The 14702-nt window shown below is 41.6% G+C and overlaps 1 protein-coding gene across 6 annotated transcripts in view; it reads left to right on the forward strand.

Moving 5' to 3' along the window:
• LOC117035944 (WASH complex subunit 2A) overlaps nt 1-13370 on the forward strand; it is a 50757-nt gene extending 37387 nt beyond the window's left edge. For 5 of the 6 annotated variants that reach the window (XM_033130224.1, XM_033130226.1, XM_033130228.1 and 2 more), the window contains 10 exons: nt 2133-2288; nt 3976-4155; nt 5113-5241; nt 5362-5442; nt 6052-6174; nt 7114-7176; nt 7530-7742; nt 9280-9897; nt 11131-11308; nt 13023-13370. In XM_033130224.1, the coding sequence (XP_032986115.1) occupies nt 2133-2288; nt 3976-4155; nt 5113-5241; nt 5362-5442; nt 6052-6174; nt 7114-7176; nt 7530-7742; nt 9280-9897; nt 11131-11308; nt 13023-13162 (1881 nt within the window). In that variant the 3' untranslated portion in view covers nt 13163-13370. The remainder of the gene's footprint in view (nt 1-2132; nt 2289-3975; nt 4156-5112; nt 5242-5361; nt 5443-6051; nt 6175-7113; nt 7177-7529; nt 7743-9279; nt 9898-11130; nt 11309-13022) is intronic. The other variant, XM_033130229.1, reaches the window with a different exon arrangement.
• The last annotated feature ends 1332 nt before the right edge of the window (nt 13371-14702 follow it).

A 14702-nucleotide genomic window follows, 5' to 3' on the forward strand; every position in this document is an offset into this window, starting at 1 on the left:
ATCTGAGTGGGTTTTCTATGTAAATTATAAATAATAACTTCCACCATGGATAAATGATCAATAATGAATTTTGAAAGTTCTAGAAATGTAAAATGTCTTTCAACCTGTAGTATTACGATCATTAATTAAGACAGAAAGTCAAGATACACATCTTAAGTAGCTGAACTGCCTGCAAATTGATTTTTACCATAAAGGTCAAATATAATCACCTTTAGACAACAGTATATAAAAGATATTTGTTGTACAGAGATCCTAGAATATTCTAAAGTAAGTTAAATGTGACTCACCTGTCAAGAAAATTAATTTCATGACAGAGATGAAGACTCCGCATATCTTTAGGAAGGTTTAAAACCAGTGGTTTGGCTGGCGGCATTTTCCTTGGTTTAAGGCCTGTAATTAACATGAAGTGAGACTAGTTTCACCACACTTATGTCTTGTGTTTTACCCTCATCAGCTTGCATCAAGATCATATGTAGTTTTCACTGAGTCCACAAATATTTTTTCCTTTAATCATGTCAGTTTTGCCTTATCTCTTCTGAACTCTTGTGTGTGTTTCCAGTCTTTTTCAAGTTCAAATGATTATGCATTTTAAGGACCTCTTCCTAACAATAACAAAAAATCTCCTTACCTTATTCTTCTTACTTCATTCATAATTTTATCATCTGTCTTCCTAATTTGATTTAGAAACTGCTTCAGAGCTTGCTTCTTCATGTCATCTCATGTAGTGGTACATGATAGTTTTTCCTAAAGAAGTTTTGATGTCACTTGCTCCAAGAATGCCGGTAACTCCTGGCAAGTCACATAGCCTCAGTTTCCTAACCTCTGACATCCTGGAGCCTCACAGCTGAGGGCACAGATGAAACAGGGGACAGTGCTTGCACTCTTGTGTTGCAGCTCCTACCTGATGTAAAGCACAGTGATTAGCTATGGAAATATGTATGTGATCCTTTCAGGTACATGGACATATGTGTGATAACTGTTAATGTAAGTTAGGAAGAGAGTAAGGGCCAGAGAGAGATGTGAGTAATAACCTTACCAGCAAAGCAACCGATGCTTCCTGAGAACAGGAAACCTTCCTGGGGGACATCTGAGCTGGGCCTTGCTTGAAAGACGACTAGTGCCCAACATGGCAGTGCCAGACTTTACAGTGGGTTTAAGGACTAGTGAGGATTGGTGAACTGCAGTGTATAAAGGGATAGGATGAGGTGTCAGTTGATTGTCATGTTTAGCATTTGCTTAATGCACACAGTGCATGTCTGGGGTGGGAAATGAAGTGATCTGGTGGGTGTTTTATTTTAGCAAGATAGCTCTGGAAGATGTCATAGCTGAAATGTAAGATGAGCGAGGCAGAGAGGAGACGAGAAATTGTCTTGATGGCAGAGGTGAGGCTCTCAGCCATGGTATTATGTGTGGCGATAACAGACAGAAGGAGACACACGCAGCCGATATGGTGGCAGAAACGGAAGTGCCACGTCTGCGTGTCTCTTCTCCTTGTTTGTGCCCCATGGTCTCCCGTCCTGTCTCTCCCACCACAGCACTTAGCACCCTAAGAGCACTGTGGCTTCAGCTTGCTCTGTGCATTGCAGGGATAAGCAGGCACACTTTTTGTTTTTGGGTGTTAACCTAAAAATAATGGGCCAGAGTGAGAGGCAACAAGCTTTTATTTGCGATCCAAAAGAATAGCTGTTCAGGCAGAATAGCACTGATTCAGGCTTCAGAAACCCAGATAGCTTCTGATTAGGAGGCAAGGCAAGAGGTATTTATGAGAAGGGGAAGAGAAACAATTACATGAATAGAAGGGAGGTGTTCAGGAGCTAAGGAAGAAATTTCTATAGGTGCAGATAAGATAATAACATAGTGATGCTAAATCTAAATCTAAAGAATGTTTTTAATTTTCAGTCCCTAGTCATAATATCTGCTTTCTTGTTATCTTCACCAAAGGTTGTTTGGGATATGCAGTGCTGCTTTAGGCCCAGTCCAAAGGTTACCTGGCCCTGTTTCAACATTTTTTAAAGGTTTGAGGGGTAAAACAAGCAAGGCAGTTCCTCTGGGATGGCAGCTCTGACTCCATTTTAAAGTGCTTCTGTTGGTACTGTTTTTCATGAGGATGTCATTCACTCATCTTTTGGTAGAAAAAAGAGCCTGTCCCTGAGGCACCACCTCTGCTGTTCAGCGATGAAGACGAGAAGGAGGCACAGTTTGGAGTGAGGCCTGTGGGCCAGAAGGTTGAGAGTGCCAACGAATCGTCAGGATTTGGGAGAACACATGTGGTGGACAAGTCAGAAAAGGTGGACAGTTTCTTGTATATTCTGACACATTTGTCTTGCATATGTTCTTATAAAACATACACATACACACACACGTACAACTCTTACATCTTTCTACCGCAGAAAACACATGGCTCATTGGTTGAAAGATCTGAAAACACTGAGAAGTATAAAGAAGAAAATCTCTGACCCCACCGCTCAGGGAACCTCCAGCACTGCTCTGTTCTTTCAGACTCTCCTAGACTGGCGCACACGGATGTTTGGGGTGGCCGTGTCACACTGCTTCTGTCACTTTGTGTTCATGTCCGTCTTGCCTCTCTCTCTCCAGGGTGTTCTCCCTCATCTTGTTTCTCACTTCAGTTTTCTCCCTGCATGTCTGCTTTTCTGACTTGTTCTCCATAGTGTTCCTATTATCCCTGGTTCTCTTCTAGTCCCCACCTGTACTTGAATTAAAATAACAGTCTTAAGAACATTTTAGTTTACCATTCTTGTACATGTAGTTCATGTTGGCCATGAATTACAGTGAAATTTGTCTTTCTTCTAAACCATTAGCATTCTTTTCCTGACCAGTCTGTCATTTTCTGTAGGTGGCTTGGGGATAAATCTGCTGGCTGCATCTGGAAATCAGCGATTGCCAACGATGTCTGTGTAGCTTTTCTTTGTCTCTAACTTTCCTTGTACTCTGTGTGTTCAATGGCTTCTCTTCTAGGGCCTGTGTGGAGAATGTCTCATATGCTTTTTCTGTTGCATTTCCTTGGGGCTGCAGTGATACAAATATTTTATTTGTACTTGAGTCATCGTGTGACATTCTCTTCCTATAATTTCAATGTAGTTTCTGTGTTCCTGTAGCCCCCGAGTTACCCCCGGCACAACCCATTCCACACTTGAATTCTAACTGCTGGTTGTACAGTGCTCTCCCTTGCTTGAATGTAAGCTCCTTGAGGATTGGGGCCAGGTTTGTTTTGTTCACCAAATATCTATAGTACTTAGTATTATTACCTTGCATACAGTAGTGACTTTTAAAATTATATATTTCTTCAAAGCTGCATTTTTTTCCTCCCACAGTTTAACCACTCTGCAGTTAGGATGCACCTCAAAATCAATGGCATGTTTAATGGGGAGTCATTTTTTCTTCCTTGGTGGCTCATACAGTAATAATGGTTCTTACAGTCAATGGTAACTTACCTGAAATGCGGTGCATGTTGAATGAATACGTGTTGCTTTTTATAGTTAATTTAGAGATTCTTCTAATTGCATGCAATGTAATTTAAGTGTTCAATTTCGTCAATTAGGTTTCTCCTTGGGACTTGTGTATTAGTTAAATATTAGGAAATATATGCTCCACTCCCAATGATTGGTACTTGTATTACCGCTACGACTGAGGAGTTATTTATAGCTCTAGAGCAATCTATGTGGGTCAAGGTTATAACTGGCATATATATCTCTTGGTAGGAAGGAGAGACTGATGGCTTTAAACTGAATGGAAGAAGTCTCTTTGGCTGTGAATTATGCACAGAACACTCACCATTGGAGCAGCCAATCAAGGATTGGCTTCTGTTTTGTTACCTGGGAGCGGATCCGAAGAACTGTCATGCCCTGAGACCGCACGTGGGCAGTTACTGGATTAACGAGGAGCTTGTGGGGGGTCCGCGGTAGAATTTGTATTTTCAGATTTACTTATTTTTTTCCTTATTCTATTCATTTTCAGGAAGGACCTTTGACTGCACCTACTCAGGAAGCAGGCAAGCATTCTGATTTATTTTCTTCATCATCCCTATTGGACAAAGGAACCAAAAGTAGAACCAAAACTGTTCTTAGCTTATTTGATGAGGAAGAGGACAAAACAGATCAAAACAGCATCCAAGCTCCAAAGAAAGAAGTAGGAAAGGTGAGCAAAAGCAGTAAAGGCTCAGGACTTTAGAAGGATAAAAGAGTCTCATTTCATAGTATCAGTTCTGTCATGTGAGTTGCTGAAGAGTTGAGGGTTCCAGTTTCTTCACATTCTCACCAACACTTTTGCTATATTTTCGTCCAGTCTTTTACTGTGTATGATTTTATATTGTGATTTTTACAGTGATGAAATTTTAACATTAATTGCTGTTACACTGGTTTTTATGTATAATCAATAATGATAATCAATTATTAGTTAATTTTTAATGTGACCCATTTTTGTCAGAAGTGAGTTTTGTTTGTTTATTTTAATCTGTGGATGTGATACTACAGAAATAGGGGAAAATTTTAGAATGTCAAGGCTGGGGCATTATAGTATCAAATCAAGTAATGTAAATAGTAACTTTCAAGTGTCAGACATCCTAGCAAATAAAGATTCGTTTGGAATCTGAAGGTAGTGGGATAGAGGTGTGCAACGGGGAAGGTTGGCTGGTCACCCCTGTGCCAGGTCTTTGGACTCAGATACTGACAGGTTAGGGATACATGCTTGACCACTGTATGTAGTTTTTGGTATTAAGTCAGCTGCTGTCTCTTCTTCCCTTTGGGAATAAGATGGAGAGAACTTATTTACTTTTGTGTGCTTTCACCATTATGGACCTAATGGCTTAAGTAAAAAGTTTGGATACCACACAAAGGTTGCAAGATGATCTTTCCAGATTATGTGTACGTATCTATATTTATATATATTCTTCCACTATTTTGATAGCTGTATAGTATTCCATTATGTGAATGTGTCATTCCCCTTCCTGTTTGCAGTTAGGCTGTGTCCAGCCTTTAGCCATTGTAAACAGAATCCAGGGACATCTTAGTTGTTCCTTCTTTGCTGCTGTGTGTTATTTCCTTGAGATAAATCCTTAGAAGTCTAAGTACATGTGAATGTCCCTCTTTTTCCCAGAGTCCCGACCCTGATGCCCGCCCCAAGAGCACAGGTGTCTTTCAGGATGAAGAGCTCCTTTTTAGTCACAAGCTCCAGAAGGACAATGACCCAGATGTTGACCTTTTCTCTGGCACCAAAAAAACCAAGGTGAGTTCCTAATGGTTCTCCACATCATGGCTTTGTTATTGTATTAGATATTTTCTCAGCAACTCACCTGGCTGTCTTTGTAAGTTGTTTTTGTTTCGATATTGAATTTGTCTGTTGTAGTCGATAGAGCCAAGTGTTGGGAGCCTGTTTGGGGATGATGAAGACGATGACCTTTTCAGCTCTGCCAAGTCCCAGCCTTTGGTACCAGCCTTTTGATGTCTATGCTTGGGGGTGTGGGGAGGCTTCTGGGAAAGGAAATTAATGTCCAGTTACACAGTTAAAGAAAATACTCAGAGAATTGTGGTGCTTACTAGTAAATAAATGGCAAATAATGTGCTGATGAGAACATTCATGTTGTTCCCTAATATTAAAACATTAACTAACCCCGGTTCTTTTCTTACAAATTTGTTTGATTTTTAAGTTGTTTATTGAAAGACTAGTGCACACAACATGGTGACTAAATATTCATGCTTTTCAAGTGCAAAACTATAAATCTGAGTGTTTGCCCCTTTGTGTCATTCCCCGCACTTGCCCCAGTAGATTTGTAAGTACTCTCTATTTTCTTTTTATCATAGAGTGGACTCCTAAAAAAGTCACAGTCTTTAGAATGCTGTTTCTGAAACACAGCCTTTAGTTCAACCCTTATTTGAGAAATGACTTTTAAAACTCAGAACCCATGTGTTGTGTTTGTGTGTGTGTGTGTGTGTGTGTGTATGTGTGTATATGTGTGTATATATTTTTTTTCACTGTGACTTTTTAAAAAATGTCTAAGGTACTTGACAGACTTACGGTGTTCTTTTTCTTTTGAAGATACCAGAAAAAAAAAGGGTAGTGAAAAAAGACCAGTCTGTCTCCTCTTTCAAGAACCAGAAACATCCTGAATCCACTCAAGGTATCAAAGAAAAAAGCATGTGGAAACCGGAACTCCCTCAGGTTAGACTGATCTCTTCAAGGACTTTGAGCTCTTGTTTGCATCCCAGTACAGATGAACTCATACAGATCCAAGGTTATTCAGAGTTCTCTTAATTAAGAAGGAAACAGCACCTAGGACTACCTTACCTCTCTTTAATATTTTTGAGCCCCGCTCATCTCTCTTCTCAGTGCATATTCTAGACCCATGAATCTATACTTATCATTATTATTTTTAGAGTCCTTTCAAATTCAATTCCAAGGTAGAGTTAAGGTAGAGTAAAGAACCTTATTCCCACTAGAACCCCCATTTCTCCTTTTGGGTTACCTTGGAATATTATTACAAATTAAATGTAAATCGTGCCCAATTTCTTGGTTCCCCCTCATGTTACGTCTTCTGAGATCGTTGCTCTCAGCTCTTGTCCTCTGCAGTCTTTTCTGTGGCCTGGCTCCTGAGAAGAGGCCAGGACTGCGGGCGAGTTCCGTTTTGGCTTGCAGCTGTCCCGGCTGTCTCCCTGAGACCTCAGTGTCCTGAGCTGTGAAACAAGGCAGTAGCGCTAGCACATCTCCAGGGACTCTTCCCATGCCTCAGCTGCTTTTGCTCCTAAGGCCAGTGCATTAGGCCGTGGGTGAATTTCTGCGTGCTCCGTAATAACTCCTGTGTGGGATAACCAGCACGGTAATTGCTGGCTGGTGAGGTTTTGGTGCTGTCACCCTACGATTTTCAGGAAACTTTTTCATGATCTCTGTCTCCTTCTGCACAGTGGCTGAGGAGGCGTAAGGGAAGTGACGTAGGTGGAATGTTTTGAGGCCCCAGGAGGGATCTGAGGTCCTTTCCCATTAGAGAATTACAGAAAGTGACAGCTTAGCCTCATCACAGATTTATCTACAGGCATAAGTGTAACCCAAGAGACACTGTTCTATTTCCCGAGTGGATTTTTAACTGAATGTAATTTCACACAGGATTCACCAGGTCTCGCTCCATTTAAAACCAAAGAGCCAGCCCCTCGGATCTGCAAAATACAAGTAATTATAACATGTCTGGAATCTTCATTGCCTGCCTTGTGGCATCTATACACTTTTTTGGATTTGTACTATTGTCAGCTGCTGCCAGGAGTTTTCTCATCTCTTCCCCACCCTCTAGTTGTTGCTTCTTGTGTGCTGCGTCTGTAATATCTTTTCTTTAGTCCAGTGGTGGGCACAGGTGTGTCAGCCTCTGTTTAATTCTGAGATGTGATGAGGAGACTTGCTGGCATCTCTCTTTCTCCTCTTGTGTTATACGTTCTGTACATTGAGTCTCTCGTCCTGTGTCACAGTAATAATCATAGACTGCTGTGTTTAAGAAAATACAGACAATAAGTGTTATTTTTCTCCCTTAGGCAAATTTAGCAATTAACCCAGCAGCCTTGCTGCCTGCAGTGACTCCCCAGATCTCGGGAATGAATCCTGCTTTGTCAGAATTGGCTCTTCCCTCGTCTGGACCTGGGAGAAACCACAGTCTGGAAAGTATGCCCACGCTGCCTGGGAGTGTGGAGGCCGGAGTGAGTTTTGACCTCCCAGCTCAGGCCGACACCTTGCACAGTGCAAACAAGGTGATGAAACCACCTTCATTCTCTTCTTGCTGCTTTTTTTTAACCAGAACAACTTGTATGTTTCTTCCTAGCCCATCAGTTACACACAAGAGACTGACTCCCCATTTGAAGGGGCACCTCGTCCTTCCTTCAGCTTCCGTGCCCTCCTTCCAGCTCCTTAATTCTACTCCACTCTTCACTGCCTGTGTTTGTTAGGTTTGTCTTCCACTCAGTAGCCACAGTTAAACCCCACCACCTCCAGGCTGTTGTCGCATGGCCACAACAGGTCTTTTAAACACAGAGCAGATTGTGCCCCTCTGCTGGCTCCTCACTGCCCGAAGGAGGACATTCGAGCTCCTTGGCCTGGTATTAAAACCTTTTACAATCTGTGCTGACTGAGGCTTCCAGTTTCCCCACCAGCCACCCCACACTATACACCTAACCCCGTCACACCAGGCACCATTCTCGGAACACACCACTGCTGCCATCTGCTGGTGCTGCTTCCAGGGTCAGGAATGCCCTTCCTCGTGGACCGCTCAGCTTCTGTGATATTTCCCTTCCTGCCCTGTCTCATGCCTCTCCTCTGCAATCGCCGGGTAGTACACCCAGCCACACTGTTCACAGGACTGTAGACTGGGATCTCTGAGGTTTTGTTTTTGTTTTAGTTGGTTCTCATTTTTCTCTCCAGCCTTCCTTCTCTAGAAAGTCTTAGCTGATCTCTGAGTGACAGTACTTAGGATAACCCTAGCAGATACAATCAAGTGTTTGCTACACTGTTTTCCTTGTGAAAAATAAAATACCCTTATCTTTGTTATATTTTTTAGCTTAATTTTAAATTGGCTATTTTTTAATTTCATTTGTGAAATTTCCTTGAAGTAGGCAAACACGGTACTTTGCCCAAAGTAACTTGTACCTTCTCAAAACTACTTGTATATTTTAGAAAATATCATAAATACTGTATTATTGCAATAAACATCTCGTATTTTGAGGTTATATTAAAAGTTCTGATTTGTAAGTCACATTTTTATGTGAAATCTTTACCATTTGAATTTATTGTTTGTTGATTTGAAGAAAAGAGCACCTTAGATTACATCGCTATTTTCTGACACTTCTCTGCTCCTGGAGCCTGATTTTAGGCTTGCCTCTAATCAAGGTTAGTACTAGAATTCCCCCAGATTCTTGTTTTGAAATATATCCACATTTAAACTGAGAGCAGAGTACAGGTCAGGGAAGGTTATAGGGCACAGAGTACCAACGTGCGTACTTTGCAGGGTTCCAGTGGCAGATGAAGCTTTTTGTATGAAACTGAACAGAAATTGCCCTCAAAAGACTGCAAAATGTAGAATACTAAAGGATTCAGAGTGACTTATTTTTGGAGTACTAGGAGTTGTTAAACTTCTTTGGAAATCTTTAAGAAATAACCTCTTCTGTGTCTTAGATATCTTGATTAAAGTAGACCAGATAACCTTCTAAAACTTTGAGTTGTTGATTATTTGCTATGTTAGCTTTGGACTCTTTTATTTAATCATCAGATCAATGTGGTCTCTTGCCGTTGTAGAGCCGGGTCAAAGTGAGAGGGAAGCGCAGGCCGCAGACCCGTGCAGCTCGGCGCTTGGCTGCACAGGAGTCCAGTGAGGCTGAGGACATGAGTGACCCCAGAGGATCCGCTGCGCAATTGGCAGAAGGTGCCATTTCTCCAGAATGCCATCAGCCACAGTCCAGGGAAGCTGGTGGAAAAGATAGCTCTGAGGAGTCTGTGGCAGCTGCCACTCCAACTTGGACAGGTGGTCCGGTGCCTGGAGTGGACAGAAGCCCCTCTGCGAAATTTCTGGGTCAACCGCTTGAAGATGACCTTTTTGATTCTGGAGATACCTTTTCCAAAGGTACTGGATCTCAGTTCATGGGTAGAAGAAAAGCCAAGGCAAAGGCAGCAGACAGCCCAGCCAACCCGCCAGGGGAAAGTAAAGAAAAGAGCCCCGTGTTTGCTGCTCTGGGCGAGGCAGGTAGTGATGATGATCTCTTTCAGTCTGTTAAGCCGAAACCAGCAAAGAAAACAAATCCCTTCCCTCTCCTGGAAGATGAGGACGATCTCTTTCCAGATCAGAAAGGCAAGAAGAATGATTCAAAATCCAACAGTCAGCAGGATGTCATCTCAAAAGCACAAGATATTTTTGAGGTAATAGGATGTAACAGCATGTTCTTGTGCCTGGTTCTATGTTAAGGAAAGTGCTAGTTGGCTCAGTTGAGCCATAGATTATCTAAAACTTGTTTCATTGCTGCCCATATCTACTTGCTTAGTAATTATAATTAGGTTTCTGTATTAATATGGTAGCTCTGAAACTTACTCAGAAGTACTTTTTTGTTTTGGTTCATGGTAGTAGTTGCTGGTAGTAGTTGCTGGCTGGCCATTATATTGATACAGATCTTGATTTTTAGAATTTTTATCATAATGTTGCTTCAGTCAGCTTCTTTGGCAAGTCACTCTCTGACATACATAAAGCAGTATTGGTACAGCTTGAGTGTTTAACCTCGGGTTTTTGGGTAAACGGGCCCTAGCTAACGGTTGAGCACTGGCTGTAGGGCCTTCAGCGGCACTCTCTGGGCAGGTGTTCAGTGAGCATCTGGGTCCTGGAGACACAGGTGAACTAGGACCAGTGCTCTGCTCCCCAGTGCTCTAAGGGAGGGGAATTGGATGTGACAGGGCGGTGATGGGTAGGGGTGGGAGGCTCTCCTTCAGCTAGACCCGGTAGAGAAGGCCTCTCTGTATCTCTGTAGAGTTGGCATTTGAGCTGGGACTGAGGTAGGGCATGTAGCCTAAGACATTGACACCCCCTCCAGGGTACAACGTGAGGTGCCCCACTGGTGACACAAGTAACAAGTGAGTGTACCCAGCACCTGCAGCTGGAAAAAACAAGAACCAGTTTCATCCAGTTAGGCTGATCCCCTTGACCTGGACCTGACCTTTAGCTAATTATAATGTCATTGTAATCTCATTTGCATTGCGGTTACTATAGTGGGACCATACCAAAATTTGCCCCCACCCCAGAGGTGTAAATACCGGCTCGTTCTCTGAGTTCACCCGCACTTTCCTTTTAAGTGTGTACTTTTGTCTCAATAAACTCCCTGTGCTTTCCTGCATCTGTCTGGCTCTTGAATTCTTTTTCATGTGAAGACAAGAACCCGGTCACCACTGCTCTGGGTTGAGTCCTCTGGACATCCCAGCGAGCCTCCGGGGATAGGACTAGAAGAAAGAGAAAGACCTGGCCAGGCAGAGATCTGGTAGAGGGCACAGGTCATATGGCTGTTCCAGAACACCCTGGCAGTTTAAATTTTTTACAACTTGTTGAAATAAGTGTTTTTAGAAAAAAAAAATTTTAATACTGTTTTTCTTGGTTTTTGCCTTAACAAGGATGATATATTTGCTACAGAAGCAATTAAACCCTCACAAAAATCAAGAGAGAAGGAAAGAACATTTGAACCCAACTTGTTTGATGATAACATTGATATCTTTGCCGACCTAACTGTAAAACCAAAAGAAAAGTCCAAAAAGAAAGTCGAAGCTAAGTCTATATTTGATGATGATATGGGTAAGTTTGATTTTCTATACGACATAGTCATTACTGTTCAATGACATGGTATTTCTCCTGCTACCTTCATCTAGGCCCTTTCCTGGAAAATGTTCCCCAGTGGGTTTTCTTTGGCTTGCTGTGTAATTCTGAGTTAGGCTGAGGATGGATAAGTTCATGGACTAGTCATTTTGGTGAAACAACATTTTGGTGTGATGGACATCAAGGACTTGAAGGAGACTCAGAATTTGGCCTTCATTTTGACTTTTAGTATGCCCCCTGCCAATTATCTGTGACAAATCTGAACACTCTGATGTTATGATAGGAGGATCGGAAACTACCCCAACATGCTAAAAAGTAGGTAGAGGTGACTGCTGCGGGCATGATGTAATCAGAGTTCTAGTTGGAGAGTGTTCAGAGAACGGAGGGGCAGTTCAAGAGGAAAACGACTATATAGGAAAGCAGGTTATAACTCAGACTTTACGTCTTACCAAAGATCTTCTGTGTTTGTAAACATTCTCCTTTTTCCTCCATGGTGGAACACCTTATTAATGGACAAGCCAAATGCCCAATACCCTAATTGTAGGGCTTCTGAAATGTCTTGTATTGTGTGTTGGTGGATAGGACTTGACTGAGGCCAGATACATACTTCCTACTCCCTCCCCTCTCTCATAGGTGTAAACCTCGGGGTTAACTGGGAGAAAGTTCATGCTGCAGTGCCACCAACTATTCCCAAGCAAGCGTGTGCTCTGTTTCAATCTGCTTTCTACCACATTGGGTGCAGAAGAGACTCTCGTTTCTTACAAAAAAAAGTCATATATATCTGTTGTAATAGATTAATACTATTCAGAAAATGTAAAAAATGAAAAACAAACCCTAGAGGTTACTATTAGGTTGGTGCAAAAGTAATTGCAGCTTTTAATCTTTTAAACCGCAATTTTGCACCAACCTAATATTATTGCGAGTTAGGTTTATATACTTCTTTTGACCCCCAAAATAAGAATGTACTTATTCTGCTGTTCCTTTTAGTCACTTAATATCTCCCATGTTAGAAGAGATCTGCTTTCTTGTTTTTAGTGATTGTGTAGTATTGCTTTGTATTTAGCCGTTAACATATTGAGGGTATCTAGATTGTTTCTAAATTTTCTCAGTTACAAATATTGCCATGGTCTTTAACATTTGCATATGCGTACCTATATTTACACATGCTAAAATCTCTGTAGGATAGCATCTTAACAGTAAAATTAGTGAGTAAGGTGAGTCATGGAACCCTAGAGTCAGTGCAACACTAAACATAAGGTAGTCATAAAGACTTAGCATTGAGGTGCCTCAAATAGATGCATGTTTTCTGAAAAAGCGTGACTCCTGTGCTGGATTTCCCTTTGCTTATTTCCAGTGCCCTTTCCTTTTAATGTCCAGTGGGAAAAGAATGTAGAAATAAGTATAATGTCACAGGTAATAAAATCGGGGGCTGGATTTTTCCTCTCCTGCATGGGTGCACACATACCTTCATAGCTTAGACAATGGTGTTCAGAGAGAACATACGACTTGCATGTGATCATAAAACTTAATTATTAGCAGAGCCAGGACCAGAATCTCTGTCTTAGTGTTTTTGGTATCACAGACTTGTTACCAGACTTGAGTGTTTGGTGGTTTGTGTAGATGTGTCTTGAAAGTTATTTTTTTTTTTTGGAGGGGCCTATTCAGCAACTCTTTTTCTTTTTTCTTTTTAAAGATGATATCTTCTCCTCTGGTGTCCAGGCTAAGACAGCGAAACCAAAAAGTCGATCTTCACAGGCAGCACCCGAACTGAGATCCGAACAGAAGGTGGCCAACGTGTTTGATGATCCTTTGAATGCCTTTGGAGGCCAGTAGAGCATTCAGAGTGTCACATCTCACCCTTCAGCTACATCCTTGAGTTAATGATGCTGTCCTATACGCTCATTGTCTTAACTGAATTATAAAACGGAAATAGTGAAAGAGCTCACTCACCTTTTACCAGATGCACTTAGTATTTTTCTGCATTGGTTTTAATCATGCTTAATACTGAAAAACAAAAATAAATGTTTCACAGTGTTTGTTTGTTTATTTGTTTTTAACTATATTTTGATTTAAACAATTCACCTTGGTAGAGCCACAATATAATTTAGGGCTTATTAGAGAGGAAACCTATTTGTGCATTTCATGGGTGGGCAAGGAGTCCTAGAGGTAGCAAATCACAGATTGGTGACCAGGAGTCTTCCTTATATGGATGGAGGCCTCATATTAGTGAGAGCCTGGGCCGCTGATAGAGGAAGAGGGTGCGAGATTATCAACCGTAGGAGTCTTTGCAATAGGAGAGAAGGGTTCTCTGATACCACTAAATCCCGAAAATGCCTCTCCAGGAGCACTAAGGTAAGGTTTGACAAACTATGGCCCTCCACTATTTTTGAAAATAAAGTTTTATTGGAATATAACCATACCGCTTTATTTATTAGGTTGGTACAAAAGTAATTGTGGCTTTTGCAATAATTTTTAACCTTTTAAACTGCAACTAGTTTTGCACTAATCTATTCATAATTGTCTATGGCTGTTTTCACCCTACATGTAGTATGGGAGTTGAGTAGTTGTGACTAGATGGCTCACAAAGCCTAAGATATTTTCTATCTGGCCCTTTACAGAAATAGTTTGCTGATCCTTGATCTGAGGCATCCATTTCCATTCCTTGGAGCTTAGCATTATTTTATGAAAGAGACATCATGAACCTAGGTAATGGTAGGAAGAAGTCCTGAGGATGGAAATGTCAGCCTCCAAAGCTGCTCTGTTCTGTAGATCTCTGCACTATGGGAATGTTCTGTGACCGTGTTGTCCAATGTGTTAGCCACTAGCCACATGGACGGCTGAGCCTCCTCCTAGTCTGTTTTCCTATGCTGAGTACTTAACGTGTAACCAATCTCACAGGCAGGCCCAGTTGGCTTCACCAGTCCTGAAGTCCTTACTTGGGCACTTTTAAAATGGAGCTAGGAATTGTTTATACTGAGTCAAAGATTTTGTACAGCCTCCACAGATCAGCTGTTTGCCCTGCTCTGTTGGGAGTGACCTTATGATGCGTTACTACTGTGTTTTTCCAAAAAATAAGACTGGGTGTTATATTAAGGTTTGCTCCAAAAGATGCATTAGGGCTTATGTTCAGGAGATGTCATCCTGAAAAATCATGCTAGGGCTTCTTTTCCGGGTAGGTCTTATTTTCGGGGAAACACGATAGTTGCCCGCTCTTTTCCCTTTTGTGCATCTACCTTCTGTCCCTTAGGTTACTTGTGTACAGTTTCCTGCTCTGAGTCTGAGCCCACTGTGATGTCTGACTCAGCAAGCATTTGTGAAACAGGTTTTTCTTTTGGAGCAATTGAATCTACTGACCTGTCATTAGGATTGATTC

The sequence above is a fragment of the Rhinolophus ferrumequinum genome, chromosome 16 (genome assembly GCF_004115265.2).
Source record: "Rhinolophus ferrumequinum isolate MPI-CBG mRhiFer1 chromosome 16, mRhiFer1_v1.p, whole genome shotgun sequence".
NCBI lineage: Eukaryota > Metazoa > Chordata > Mammalia > Chiroptera > Rhinolophidae > Rhinolophus > Rhinolophus ferrumequinum.